Source organism: Strigops habroptila, chromosome 11, assembly GCF_004027225.2.
Source record: "Strigops habroptila isolate Jane chromosome 11, bStrHab1.2.pri, whole genome shotgun sequence".
In the NCBI taxonomy this organism is placed as follows: domain Eukaryota; kingdom Metazoa; phylum Chordata; class Aves; order Psittaciformes; family Psittacidae; genus Strigops; species Strigops habroptila.
This window is the reverse complement of record NC_046360.1, coordinates 34506044-34518904: the sequence shown is the minus strand read 5'-3', so window position 1 is coordinate 34518904 and position 12861 is coordinate 34506044. Positions and strand designations below refer to the sequence as shown.

The following is a 12861-nucleotide window of genomic DNA, read 5'->3' as shown; positions in this document are numbered from 1 at the left end:
GAACAACTTTTTTTGAGGAAAAACTCATGTTTGATAGTCTGTGCAGTGTTGATAGAAGTTCTTTATAGTTGTGAGGTGCAGCTTTGCAGATCCCTGTGATGGATAGGGCGAATACTGTCACAGAACAAGCACTGATGTGCTGTCAATGTATAATGCGTTTGTAATTTTAAAAGTAATTTCCTTATTATAATGTATTTTAAAATTGTTTAGGGTAAGATAGAGTATCTGTTGTGATATTAATATCTCCTTTCTGTGCACAAGCTAGAACATAGGATATTGCCATGAAGAAATCTGTTAAGGATTGCATGGAAAGATGAATCTGTGTTTTAACACTGACACCAGCTATAGGGGAGATGGGATATTGTTCCAGTTCACAGTAAAAGCATAAAAGAAGCATAAAATATGGAAATAGCAACTGTGGAACACATGCACACACTCTGGAATTAACTTGCCTGGAGGGAGTTCTTGAGTAATTAAACTTTCTGTGGGTTTTGAGGATCATTCTGGGGCTTTCAGAGTCAAGTGGGGACTAAGTACAAAGTTGTGTTGTAATTAAATAGCCAAGCCAATCTGCTTGGGAAGTGAGAAACCTGCAGCAGTCAACAACCTTGCTTTCTGCAGGAGGGCTGAAGTCTTTGTGAGGATTCTTATGATCCATCTTCCACAACACAGTGCTTTTGTTGTGTACTTTAAGTGCTTGTAATGACTGTAGGATTAGTGACACTGGAAGCTGGGGAGTGTTGCAGAGTGGTTGAGGATGGAATAGGAGGGGGTCGAGTTTCTGTGCCTGAGCCTTGCTGAGAAGCGGTGCTCTAGGGGAAGTGAAAGCTTGGGCATTGAGTGCGCATCTCTCCAGCTTGCTTCTACCCTGCCAGAGCTGACTTCACTCTTGTTTGCCTGGCAATGTGGGGCTGTTCATATTGGTCAGGGGGGCTGGTTGCCTCTCTACTGATGATCACTTAAGCTATGGTCTCTATGCTCAGCCAGAGCTGATCTGCCACTCAAGCAAAGCATGAGTTGTTCCCAGCACTTGTATGCACTGAGCATCTCCTCTCAAACCTGCCCCTTGCCTAAAAGATGCTGCGCAGTTGAGCTCTCACCATGCCTGCCACGAGGTGAAAGCATCTCTTTTGTTCCTTACGGAGCTCTTCATCTCCTCCTCTTTCACTCGTGTGCTGTGAGAGCACTTCTTGTCTCAAGATCAACACTTCTGAGTGCTCTAAAATCTAACTCTTTATGAGGCTTGTTATGAAAATTGATGTATGAAACAAGGAGGTGGAGAGTGGAGCATTTGAGACTTGAGCATATGAGCATGGGTCATGCTGTCCAGGCCAGCACAGAGCAGGGCACAAGGTTGGTGTTAAAGATGCTTTGATTCATTCCACGTGTCATGTGTCGTCCCCCGTTGTCCCTCCCTCCCCTGCCCCAGGTCTTAGATTTTTTGGTAAAAAATGGATTTTTTTTCCTCTTTTTCTTCTTTTTCCTTTTTTTTTTTTTTTTTTTTTCTTTTGAGTAATGGGCTTCAAACAGCATGTGGCACTGCAGTGACAGTCTTGCCAAAGACTGTCTAAAACTGAGTTATTGCTTCCAGTATCTCTGTGCATGTGCCCCAGGATAGCAATTGCCTTTTTCTGCAGTGGTATTGCAGCATGAACTTTCATCTAATTCATTATCCACCCTAATGCTCAAGTCTTTCTGCATTACTGCTTTCTAAACAGCAGTCTCTCACTTCATTCCTGCACTGATTATTATTTCTCCCCAACTGCATAGCCTTACATCTATCTTCAGTGGAATGTCTCACTTACATCAGCCCATTTCGCTGAGCTTGCCAGACAGCTGAATATTTTTGAGGCATTCTTGCTTGCTTCTCCTCCTCTTGGTTTAGTATCATTTACATCTACTGACTGTGGCATTAGCTTTGTCCTCCAGATGGTTAAATTGGTTGTATGGGAAAGAACAGTGACCCTGCTCCTTTTCAGACTGTGCTGCATACCATCGCTGTATGATTACAAAGTGTGCACCAGTGCTGGCAATTTTTATCTATTTACTTCATCTGAGCTCTAATACTGTTTTTTTTCTGTTCTTGCTGCCAAAGGCCTTTAGTGCTTTTGCTCTTAGTAGTATGAGGTTTTGTGTCGAGATCTTTATTGCATTCTCGGGAGACAAATGGCCACCAAGGAACCAAGTATTACTTTTGGATCCTAAACAGCACCAGATCCTCCTGCTGGGAGATATCCAGAAAACTTCTTGCCTGGGTGAAAAACTAACGGTGAACTGCAGAGTAAAGGTGGAAGTTTGACTCATTTTACAGATCAGCTGTGTAGTATTCATAGTGTCTTTTTCCCTTTGAACAATGGAACTAACTTGGAAGGAAAGCAGAGTTCTCTAAATGGTAGGTCATGTTTTTGGGGCATATATCCCTGACTAACAACTTGTTCAGTCAGCACAAAAAAAAAATCTCTATCTCAGTTTCCACTTTAGATTTGTATTTTGGGAAAAAAATGTGGATGAAACCCTTTGCTACAAAATGTGTATGTAACACAAGCTGTCAGCATAAAAAAAGATGAAAAAAGCCTGTTTTGTCGACCAGAAGCCAAATTAAATACGTTTTTACACAAATAAAAATGAATGCTTGTTTGCTTCGTTCTGCTCAGCTTTTAAGTTTGATCCTAAAATAATTTTTGTGGATCTGGCTGGAATTTCTGTCACATGCTGGAGGCACTAAATCTGGCTACCTGAGCTCTACTGATCTGTTTCAGTGTAGAGTGATACAAATCTCAAGTTATTTCTCCTCAATCCGGGGGAGCATGCTGGTTTATGCCCTTCCATCATTCCTCCAGGAGACTGTGCAGCTATAGATGGTGCGACCTGACTGCAAACTGAGAAGAAGATATGTCACAGTGGGACTAGAGCATTTCTCCTTTCTTTTCTTAAATAGTTCTTTATTGAGCTTTCCACCTTCTGCATTAATTTGAGAGCCTGAACCAAATAACCAGGAAGAGATTCATGTGGCCTCACTTTATTTCCCACAGTCAATAAATTGTTAAATGGGCCAAAGGACACGGGTTAAAAAAATCATTTTGTATAAAGAATGAGGGATTTTTATTAGCTGACAGAGCCCCTGTCTCTGAAGACTTTATAATGGGGCAAGTTTGATCTCATGCCATGCAGTGGGAGCAGCTCCATTGGCTTCATAAAGTGCCTTGCCGTTCTCCATGTGAATGAAATCGGCACTGTGCCCTGTATTTCCTGCTGAATGAATGCTGGGCTTGCTGCTCCTTCCGTGTTGGAGGCAGGTGAGTTTGAAGGGATGCTTTGGGGTGAGGACTCCCTGCGGTGTTGATGCTGAAGTCTTCCCCAGGAGAGATCTGGCATGATCTTATGCAAGAACAGAGTCTCCAGAGGAAGACTGTTGAAGTTTAGCACAGAAGGCCCTGCTGTATAGATATATGCTTGTCTTTACTGATAAAATGCAAAGGTGGCTTTAATGGGATGATGACATGAGTAAATGAAATTGAAGGCTACCTTTGGGGAAGCTGGCTGTCAAGAGGGCAGCCTGGGTGGACAAAAGTCATGCACAGAGCAGGTCTGCATCACAACATCCTTGCTATGTTTATTTGGATGAGTCTAGTAAATATTTGTTTTACCAAGATACTTCATGTTCTGTGATTTAGGGAAATCTGTTTTCAAAATGTAATAAGGCTGCACTACAACAAATACTGGCAGCGGATACAGGCAAATTATTTCCTGAGCAGAGAGGTGGGACTGGTGATTTTACATGAGTTTGAGTGGTTTTGTGAGTGTTACTGGATTTAGTGAAATGAAATTGGTATGATGCTGCATTAAACGAGGAATTGAAAATACTCCATTGAAGTCACATTTATTTGCTATTCAGACGCTGCTCTTCCAACACTGTGAATGCTACAGCCACCTAAGGAAGAGAGAGGTGGTTCCAACTATGATGTTGCCAGTTGTAAAACCCTTAAGGTTTAGCTACATGGGATAAGGCAAGACGTGAAATAAAGCCCCTTTTGCCGTAGTCAATTCATCGTACATACAAGTTCGCACTATACAGGCATAAAACCATGCCACGAATGAAGGGACTAAGATGGCCCCTTCTCAGTGTGCCTGTGCCAATGGATTCAGGTCTCTTCTGCACAAATACAGTGTGGTACTTCTGGATTCCAGCTTGTTCCAAGCTTGACTTCAGGCCTTCCCTTAGGGAAACAATGCACAGACATTGGAGCTGGCTGTGTGAACAGCTGTATTGCCCTGATAACTGGGTTATTGCCATGGTTCACTCTGACCAGGTTACCCTAGATATTGGAGAACTGAGTTTACCTGTTTTCTCCCTAATAGCTGCTGTGATTCAGTCAGCACTGGCTGAGAGAGCATCAGCTTTCTGTGGAGGTCAGCCTTGCTTATGAAACTCTGCTCTGAAGTTTTATTTCTGTGTCTGCATCGTGCATTGTTATGAAAAAAATTCGGAGGTGACATGACCCTTATGAAGTACAGCATGGAGAGGTGATGAACAAGGATGAGGATTCCTCCTTTTAAGAAATGCAGATAATGACGGTTAACAGAAGTCTGAGTGACTGTGAAGGATGCACAGACCAAGAGTTTTCAAGGTTACAGAGTTTTCGGGTGCTCCCAATTATTCTTCTGACTACCCAAATCAGAAGTGTCTAAAAGGAGTCCAGCTTTTACCATGTAATGTGCATTAGTCTTCTTTCAAGTATCTCAACTTAGAAGCCTAGAATGCCAGTCTGCTTGAAAAGTTTATCTTAAAGGTAAATGAAGTGTATTTCTGGATGCAAGGAAAAGCCAGGGAACATTTCAGTAGGATAAAGATTTTATTGTGGGTTTGGATCAAACACAGCTGGGTTTGATGTGTTTGCAGTGCTCAGTGATGGGGGATGAGTGTTTCTGGAGCTGGGGTCCTCAAACTTGGTTTCTGCAGCTGTCACCATCACACGCTGTTTGCCGTGTGACATGAACCACAGCCCCCTCCATCCTGAAGAAGTGCAGTTTTCTGAGCTGTTTTTTTCTGGTCAGCATTTCTGTGTTTTCCCAGTGGAAAAAATAACAGATTGGGGTGGGTTTTGGGTTGGTTTTTTTTTTCCATGACGTGTTGCTCACCCACGGGAAGATTTGAGCTGATTTACTGCAGTCCGAAAACCCTTAGCCTAAGGGTATTCCCCAAGTGCTCTGGCAGAAATTCTGCTACAGGGCAGAGGTTGATGTTGCAGTTGGTTTAATTTGTGTGTGTTTATCTTGAGATGGAAATCGTTGGCACTGTTGGTTATCTGGATGACTTTGCTTATTCGTAGCAGAAGCACTGCAGGTGATGCCAGTTGACTTCAGTGGTCCAAATTCACCAGCTATCTGTCATATCTTGCACAGCTGATGCTAGCAGAGTGTAAGCCATGAAAACACAAAATCAAGCCCTTTCTAATCATCCGGCAGCATCTGTCTCTTCCTGGCCTCCCAAGCTTCTTTTTCTGAGTCCCCTTGATGGAGCATCATTAATGCAACTTGAAGTTGCCTCACTGTCTTGCTAATGAGCTTTGCTAACCTTGCTTATGAAGCCAGGCAGGCTGAGAGAAGGATCCATGGGAACTTATGACTGAGGAAACTGGTTTGCTTTTCCTTGGGAGGGCATCTGCTCTGCTGGAGAATGGCTGGTAGCAGTAGGAATTGCGGTACGCTTGTGTGTCCTTGTTCTGGGTTGCCATAAGGCTTGTTCTGAACTAGGAGACTTTCCTGTGACCCTTAAACTCCATCCCTTGTAATGTAAGGAAAGGACTGCACTGCAAATCTGTTTTCTGTTGCTTGTCTACATCATCTCTAGTGCTTTGGGACTTGCATTGTGTTGATGCATTGGAATACTACAAAATTTCATTTCACTTAACTCACTGGCTTTGAACTCAAAGGTTACCAAGGGTTAATGCACCTAGTGACTGGGGTGTTCATGTCTGGGATAAAGGTTTTTAATTCCACTAGTTAATTTAATCTCCGCAGTTTGACAGCGTGTTCCCTGGACTGTTCTTCAGCTTCAAATTGCAGTCTGCTGGTTAGTTCCTGTAAAGGTCTGCTGTGCTCTGCATTTATGTTCTTGTTCTTAGGATTTGCAGTGTTTCCACATAATCTGTTGGACACGTGAACCACAGAGAATGGATGAGGTGGGAAGTCCCTATGTCATTTTTAGGAATAGACCTGTGGAATTAAGGGGTTGCCTGGGTGACCGTCATCTGGGAAAGGGATATACATATCTTGGCAGATGAAGCATCTGGATGTCTGTTATTTCACTTAGTCACGAGAAACTTATTTGTAACTCCCATATTACATTAATGGAAAGCTGTGAAAATTGCGTATGCATTCATAGGAGAATAGATTTTTGTCTTTTATCTGATAATCAGAGGAAATCTCTGCGGCATAATCAAAGGAAGAAGTCTCCTTCAGAATATAATTTGTTGATGTTGTCTGACCACCATATGTTGCTTTAACTTTCATCCTTCTTTGGCAAGATATAAAATAATCTGCAAAATATGGGAATCCATGGTTGAAGAATCTGTTTAAAAGTAATGCACTGTCAAAATGGATTAGCTGTGCCTAAATATTTCTAAATTTATTTGCTGTCCAAGGGTAGTAAAATATTTAAGGCAGATAGGCTAGTTTTGTTTAGGGAGTGGTCTGTGAAAGAGCTTAGAGAGATGAATTTAACCATTATTTACTTTAATTGTACAAAAATATTTTAATTGTTTAATATTATAAATTTATTTCCTATCAGTTCCCCCCCCCCCCCTTCCTCTCTTTCTCCCTTCTGGCCCTTTTGACAACATTTATTCTAAGAAATTGCCCAGAAGCCTAAGCTGTTTTCAGCAGAGCGTGTGTTACAGTGCGTAGCACTGCAGTGTCTTCAGCTTATCTGCTTCTCTTTAGCACAGTCCAATTAAAAATACAGTAAACGCACCTAGATAAAGATGCTGCTTTTTTTTTCCGTGAGGCTTGCTTGAAGCTTTAGGCTTGCAGATGGCTGAATGTCTTGGCTCACTGATCCCTTAAACTCCATTCAAGAGATGACACAAAAGCCCTTCGGGTAATGTGTCTGTGCCCCCTCCTCCTTTTAGAGTGTGGTGGTGTGCAGTCCTGCAAGAAAATAGGGGCTTTCTTGGATTTGAGAAGTTTCTATTTAGAGGAGTTGATTTGATACAGGACTAACTGCTAACCTTCCTTTAGTGGGTTGTTTTTTTACATGCCAACAAGATCTTATTTTTAACCCCCCCTGCTTTAAGTGTTTTCATAGGGTGACATTACTCTGGATTCCAATGGTCAAGTCTCTTCTTTCCAAAGGCTGGTTGTTTTCCAGGTTGAACCACATCAGTTAAGAAGTATGTCCACATTTGGGACTAGGACTAAAACCGATTCAGCTGCTAGTGTGGTCCGCAGTGGCAAATACAGAATGATTATGAGCTGGGCAATGTGTGTACCTTTGACTTTGTACCGTTTTAATCGGGACAGCTGGAAACAGATTTGTGTGCAACCCTTGTCTTCAAAGAAGGCTTAAAAGAATCCGAGTTTGGCACGCAATCTAGTTAATCTACCATCATAACTAATGATTTCACCATTCAGACATAAAGTATTGACCTTAAAGGATTTTTCTTACATAGCTGATGGCTTGATACCTTTTAAACACTAATGCTGAGGGTGTAATCTCTCCGAATAGTATAATAGCTTTATATTTAAGGTAGATTGGGGATAACATTTTGTGTTTTCAATGTGGCCTGTGAATACCAGTAAGGTATTCAGGCAGGAATTACCTGATCGTACCTTTGAGGGCACTTATCAAATAATTTTTATTGGAAAGTTAATACATTGAGACAGAGTGAATGGAAGGCTGATTGGAATGCTAAGGCGTATCCCAGCATTACATTGCTTTTGCTGTCTGCAGACCTGCGGCACAGGCTGATTCATTTACCACATCATCTGAAATCATGTAGCGTTCAGGACCGATTAAAATTATATGAAATTGTGTGTAAGAGATTTCTCCATGTTAGCTTTGAAGGATCCTCTCTTTGCAGCAGTAGTTCTGGAAGGCACAGCACAAACTTGACTGATTGCACGTGTCACGCTCCATAGGCACCAATGCTGCACCAGCAGCCAGAGAGTTGCTCAGGTTTTAATTTCACGCTTGTGTATCTGAGTGTAAGATTGGTCCCTTCTCTTTTAATTGTGTATCTGCAAGTCTCAGACCATAGATTATGGTATTCATTACTTCTCTGTCATCAGCACTGGTGTGATGTATCAAATGAAACCCTGCAGGGCAAGGGCTACTGCTGTCCCTTGTCGCTGCCTCCTGCTCTGTGTGTGTGTGTACCTGTAATCCACCCCACTCCTCTAATTTGGCTGCTCCATTTTGAGCCTTACTGGAGCATGTTCCTGCTGCTCCTATTGTCCCGATTTCCACTTCCCTAACTTTTCCAGGGCTCCCAGAAGAGGGGAGCTTCCATGTGTTTGCTCTGTGCCGGACCAGCCTAATTGTTGGCTTTTCTCCAGCATCCAGTTCTGCAGGAGTGGAGCAGGAAACCACTTGGCTGCTCCCTGTTCTCGAGCTGTTAACTGTCTCCCAGCTGAAAGAGACTTGTCAAAACCTGTAGTGATTGGTGCTCATATAACTTAACTTCCTTAAATGTTTTCTCCAGAACTTATCTGGACATTAGGAACACTGGAAAATGTCAGTTGAGTTTGAGTCCCTTGAAACTGTGGAATTGGAACATTTCACAAAAAAATGAATAAATGCACTCTAATGGCTGGAGCTGAACAAAATGTTTTCAGTGGAAGAAGCAAATTCAGCAGCACCAAGATGCCTATTAAATTTTCATTGGTGGTGTCATGTTGTTTTGGTTGGAAGGTACATCCCCCACCCCCCGCAGATCTGGCAGAAGTAAGGATTCTGCCTGAAAGATAAGATGGTTTTGATATACGAAGCACTTTCTTCTTTGAAATTACCTGAATGCTTTGGCTCTTCCAAACCTTTTATCTGAAAAGCTACTGTATGCTGTGTTCTGAACCTTGCACCTCTTCAGGAGTCCATTGACCCTAGCTGACACTGCAGAACAAAAGCACCATGAGATTTCCTGATGACTTTACCAGTCTAAGATATTGCCAACAATAGCTATTTGTTCCCACAGTGTTTTCTCAGAGTGTTTGTGTGGCCCCACACAAATGTATGGCCTCATCATGCGCAGGAGAACTGAGCTAGCTTAGGGAAGAAGGTGGTGTCATGATTTTTGATAGAGAATAGACCATTACCTTTCTAGTTCACAGCATGGCCTGGAGATCTTGACCTATCATCCTTTTCTCAGAGTTCCTGCAGCTCGCCAGTAAGCATACATCTTCTCTAAATTGCTAATGACTACTGAATTATCGCACGTTTGTAAGGGGACTGCTGACATTAATGTTGGGCTGCCTAACAGCGAGGCAGGATTTTATTTAGAACAGGATGTTCCAATTTGTTTCTTTTTCAGTCCTACAGAAGATACTTGCTGGTACAACCAGCAAGTTCCTTCCCACAGTTCTCTTGACAAATACTTGAGCTCTCCTCTTGGTTTGTAACAGCCTTTTTGGTGGAAATGAATCTGTGTAGAGCGTGGCTCTTCACCATTTATGAGTATAGATAAATGTACAAATCTATTGAGTGTCTATGCAGAAAACTAAAAGTGCATATTTTGACAAGGATGTCAGGTTTTTAATTGCATAATTAAGATGCTGACTGAAGCAAATATTCAATTTCACATTAAAGTTAGGCATTCATAAAGGCTTGGATTAGCATAATTTAGTTTTCTGCACAGAGGATACTGGAAATCAATGGCATGATTCATAGTCATACCATGGTTGCCATGTGGCTTTTTGATGGTTCAAGCTAGAAGTACAAAGGGTTTTAAAACTTCAGATGTTTTGCACTGACTTAGAGCCTTTTTGCCTTCAACAGATATAGATTATTTAGACATAGTTTCTTTCTTCTGATGGTAAACACACAGAGGGGCTCACTGAGCAGATACCTGCAGAAGTACCTTATTCCTTGGAGGAGGCAGGGTAAAATCTTCCTTCTGCCTGCAGAAATAAAGTTCTCTGGGTCACAAAATTCCAAAACTATTTGCCTCCTCTATGAGGAGGATGCTTGGAAGAAAGCTGCTGTTGTCTTTCACATTGTAATAAGGAGGGACTTTAGGTCTGTTTCTCGGCACATGTGATTTAAGTGAATAATCAAACCGCTTTTTCTAATAGCCTTTCCAGCCACCGACCCAGGTTATTTCTGTGTTCTCTTCCTTGGGATTTTATGGTCTCTGATCTTTGCTCGGGTTTTCTTGGTTTTGTCTGGTTTTGGTTTTTTTTTCCTTCAAGAAGGTTTGGGTCTCCACATCCCTAACCCATTATTTCCTGTTGAGTGCCTGTTGCCTCCCAACCTGGTAGACACATTAGTCCAAATCAGAAGATGAAAATAAGGTATGTGATATAGTGTTGCCTGCAAATCCTGGTAGCATGATGTGTTCCAGCATTTCTAGTTTCCAGCCTGGAGTGAATTAACATTTAGAGAGTTGCCAAGGAATTCTAATTCTTGGAAAAGTCATTCTAATCAGAGGCTCATAATAAATTTCACAATTAGTACCTTTGCTCACACAAGAGAAAATTTGGCAGGGGCAAACCTGTAATGCCTTTCCTGAGATTGCATGACTTTTCCTACCACTTCAGGATTCCAAAACCTGTAGAAACCTGGGATCCACGCTGCAGAATGAAGGTTGTCTACAGAGTTGTTTAGCTGGACAGCCCTTGGACACAGCTACTGTGGTACAAAGGGGTTGTCACCCAGGAGCTTTTCTGAAGGGAAAGCCAAATTCTGAGTTGCTGGTGCTTGCTGTTCCATGAAGTCCTGTTACAAGCTTTGTTTCAGCCCAGCTGTAATTGACCTGGGAATAGAAGGGATTTCAGTGCTTGGTGACTCCATACAGGTAGCAGTGCTTTACATGGCTTCCTGAAGTTTTAATTTGAATTACACAGCTAGTTTCTTCCTGATCAAATAAGTGGTTTGGGATCAGTTGGAATTAAATTTCCACAGAGCCAGTTGGTGCTTACTGGTTCTTCACATTTATTGTGCATTTATTATAGCACAGAAGTTTTCAGCTTTGATGCTCTGAGGAAGGTGCTTGAATTTATTACAGACTCTCTACTGACATTTATTTATTCACACATCTCTAGTTTGATTCAGTCAGATGCATAGAAGCAATAAGCAAACTTTGTACATAAACCCCCCAAAACAACCCATGTTCTCATGGAAGCTGTGCATTTCTCCACAGGGAAAAAAGTACATATTGATGTATGAAAGGAAAATCCTGGGTTGCAATGTAGGATGCATTCTTTTCTGGTTTGGGTGATGAATTTAGTTCCTTCTAGCTTGTGAAATTTTACAAAGACCTGAGGGCTGTACATAGAATCATAGAATCAACCAGGTACATGGAGGAGATTCATTCGGTCCTGAGTGAAACTGTTGTACTTGTGGTTTTCAGATGTGGTTTAAAATAGGTGCAGTTATGAGAACCAGGATAACACTGTACCAGCATATTCTACCTGCTTGCATCATTCTTTTAAGGATCTTGATAATTTCTGTGTTGAATTCCAGCTAGTAGTTTGGTAGTCACTAGCAAAGTAAAGTGCCTGTTGGGTCTAGACAGAGAAAGTTTGGTCATAAGTCACGGCTCATAATTGTTTGTTTGTGTATATCAGAATGTCCTTATGGAAGTTACTGGATTTATGCATGCATGTGCCAGATCAGAATAATGGCATCAGTGAATCCTCTCTCCTGTGAATCTTCTGGTGATGAGTTTTCATGGGTGAGGAACATGCCTATTAGATTTTGTTTTTTTTTTTTAAGCAATGCGCAGTTTCTAGTTTTTGCTTACCAAAGATTTAAGCTTCACAATGTAAACTTCAGGGAGTAAATATCACATTCCTAATGATTTCTGCTGCTTCCCTTTGCAGCTCTGACTGAAGGTTATGTTGGCTCTCTGCATGAAAACAGACATGGTAGTTCTGTGCAGATACGGAGGCGAAAAGCTTCGGGGGATCCTTACTGGGCATACTCGGGTGAGTTGACTTCTTCAGAGAACTGAAACATGAAATATCCCCCAAATCAACTTGTTTACTTGCTTCTTGTTACTGCTATGCTTAGAAATAGCTTAAATTACTTTTACAATGCATTTTCTTCAGCTGACTTCCTTACAAACTCCCTCTACACGCATCCTCTCCTTTCTTGCATTCCTGCATTTACCTGTAGGATTTGCCTTATCACTCTGCTCCCTCTGTGCCATCTTTAAGATTTTTAACTCAGCCTTTTAAAGGATTATTCCCACAAACTTTTCTTTACTCTCCCTGTCCAATCAGTACATTCACCGTTTGCTTACTCTGTCAAGGTTCTAGGAAGACTTAAGTATCCATATAATACATCCAGATAAAAAAAAATAACATGCATATTTTACAATTACTACTTTGTGTGCATGTATTTGTGGTAGTATGTAATGATGACATTGAGACCTGTCAGTGCAGCATCACACCAGGGTGTGATGCTGAGAAGGTAGGATATAGGTGGGTATTTTGTTGTTTGTCCTACTGCTCATAAAAGTCTTATGTAAAACCTGATGTATCTGATCAATTTTTAAATGCCCCAAATCAAAATATACTTCAGAATGATGTCTTTATATGGTTTGACAGTTGATTCTGGTCTAGAAAGTATCAGGGCTGTATTTGAAGTTAACATGATTTCAAGTTCTTGGATTTATTAATGGCTATGTTGACTCTGGAAAAATG

The 12861-nt window shown here is 41.5% G+C and overlaps 1 protein-coding gene across 1 annotated transcript in view; it reads left to right on the top strand.

Annotated features, from left to right (window-relative positions):
• The window catches only part of PTPRG (protein tyrosine phosphatase receptor type G), a 405417-nt gene that overhangs the window by 77487 nt on the left and 315069 nt on the right, over positions 1-12861 (top strand). The window contains exon 2 of the mRNA XM_030502207.1: positions 12037-12141. Coding sequence (XP_030358067.1) covers positions 12037-12141 — 105 coding nt within the window. The remainder of the gene's footprint in view (positions 1-12036; positions 12142-12861) is intronic.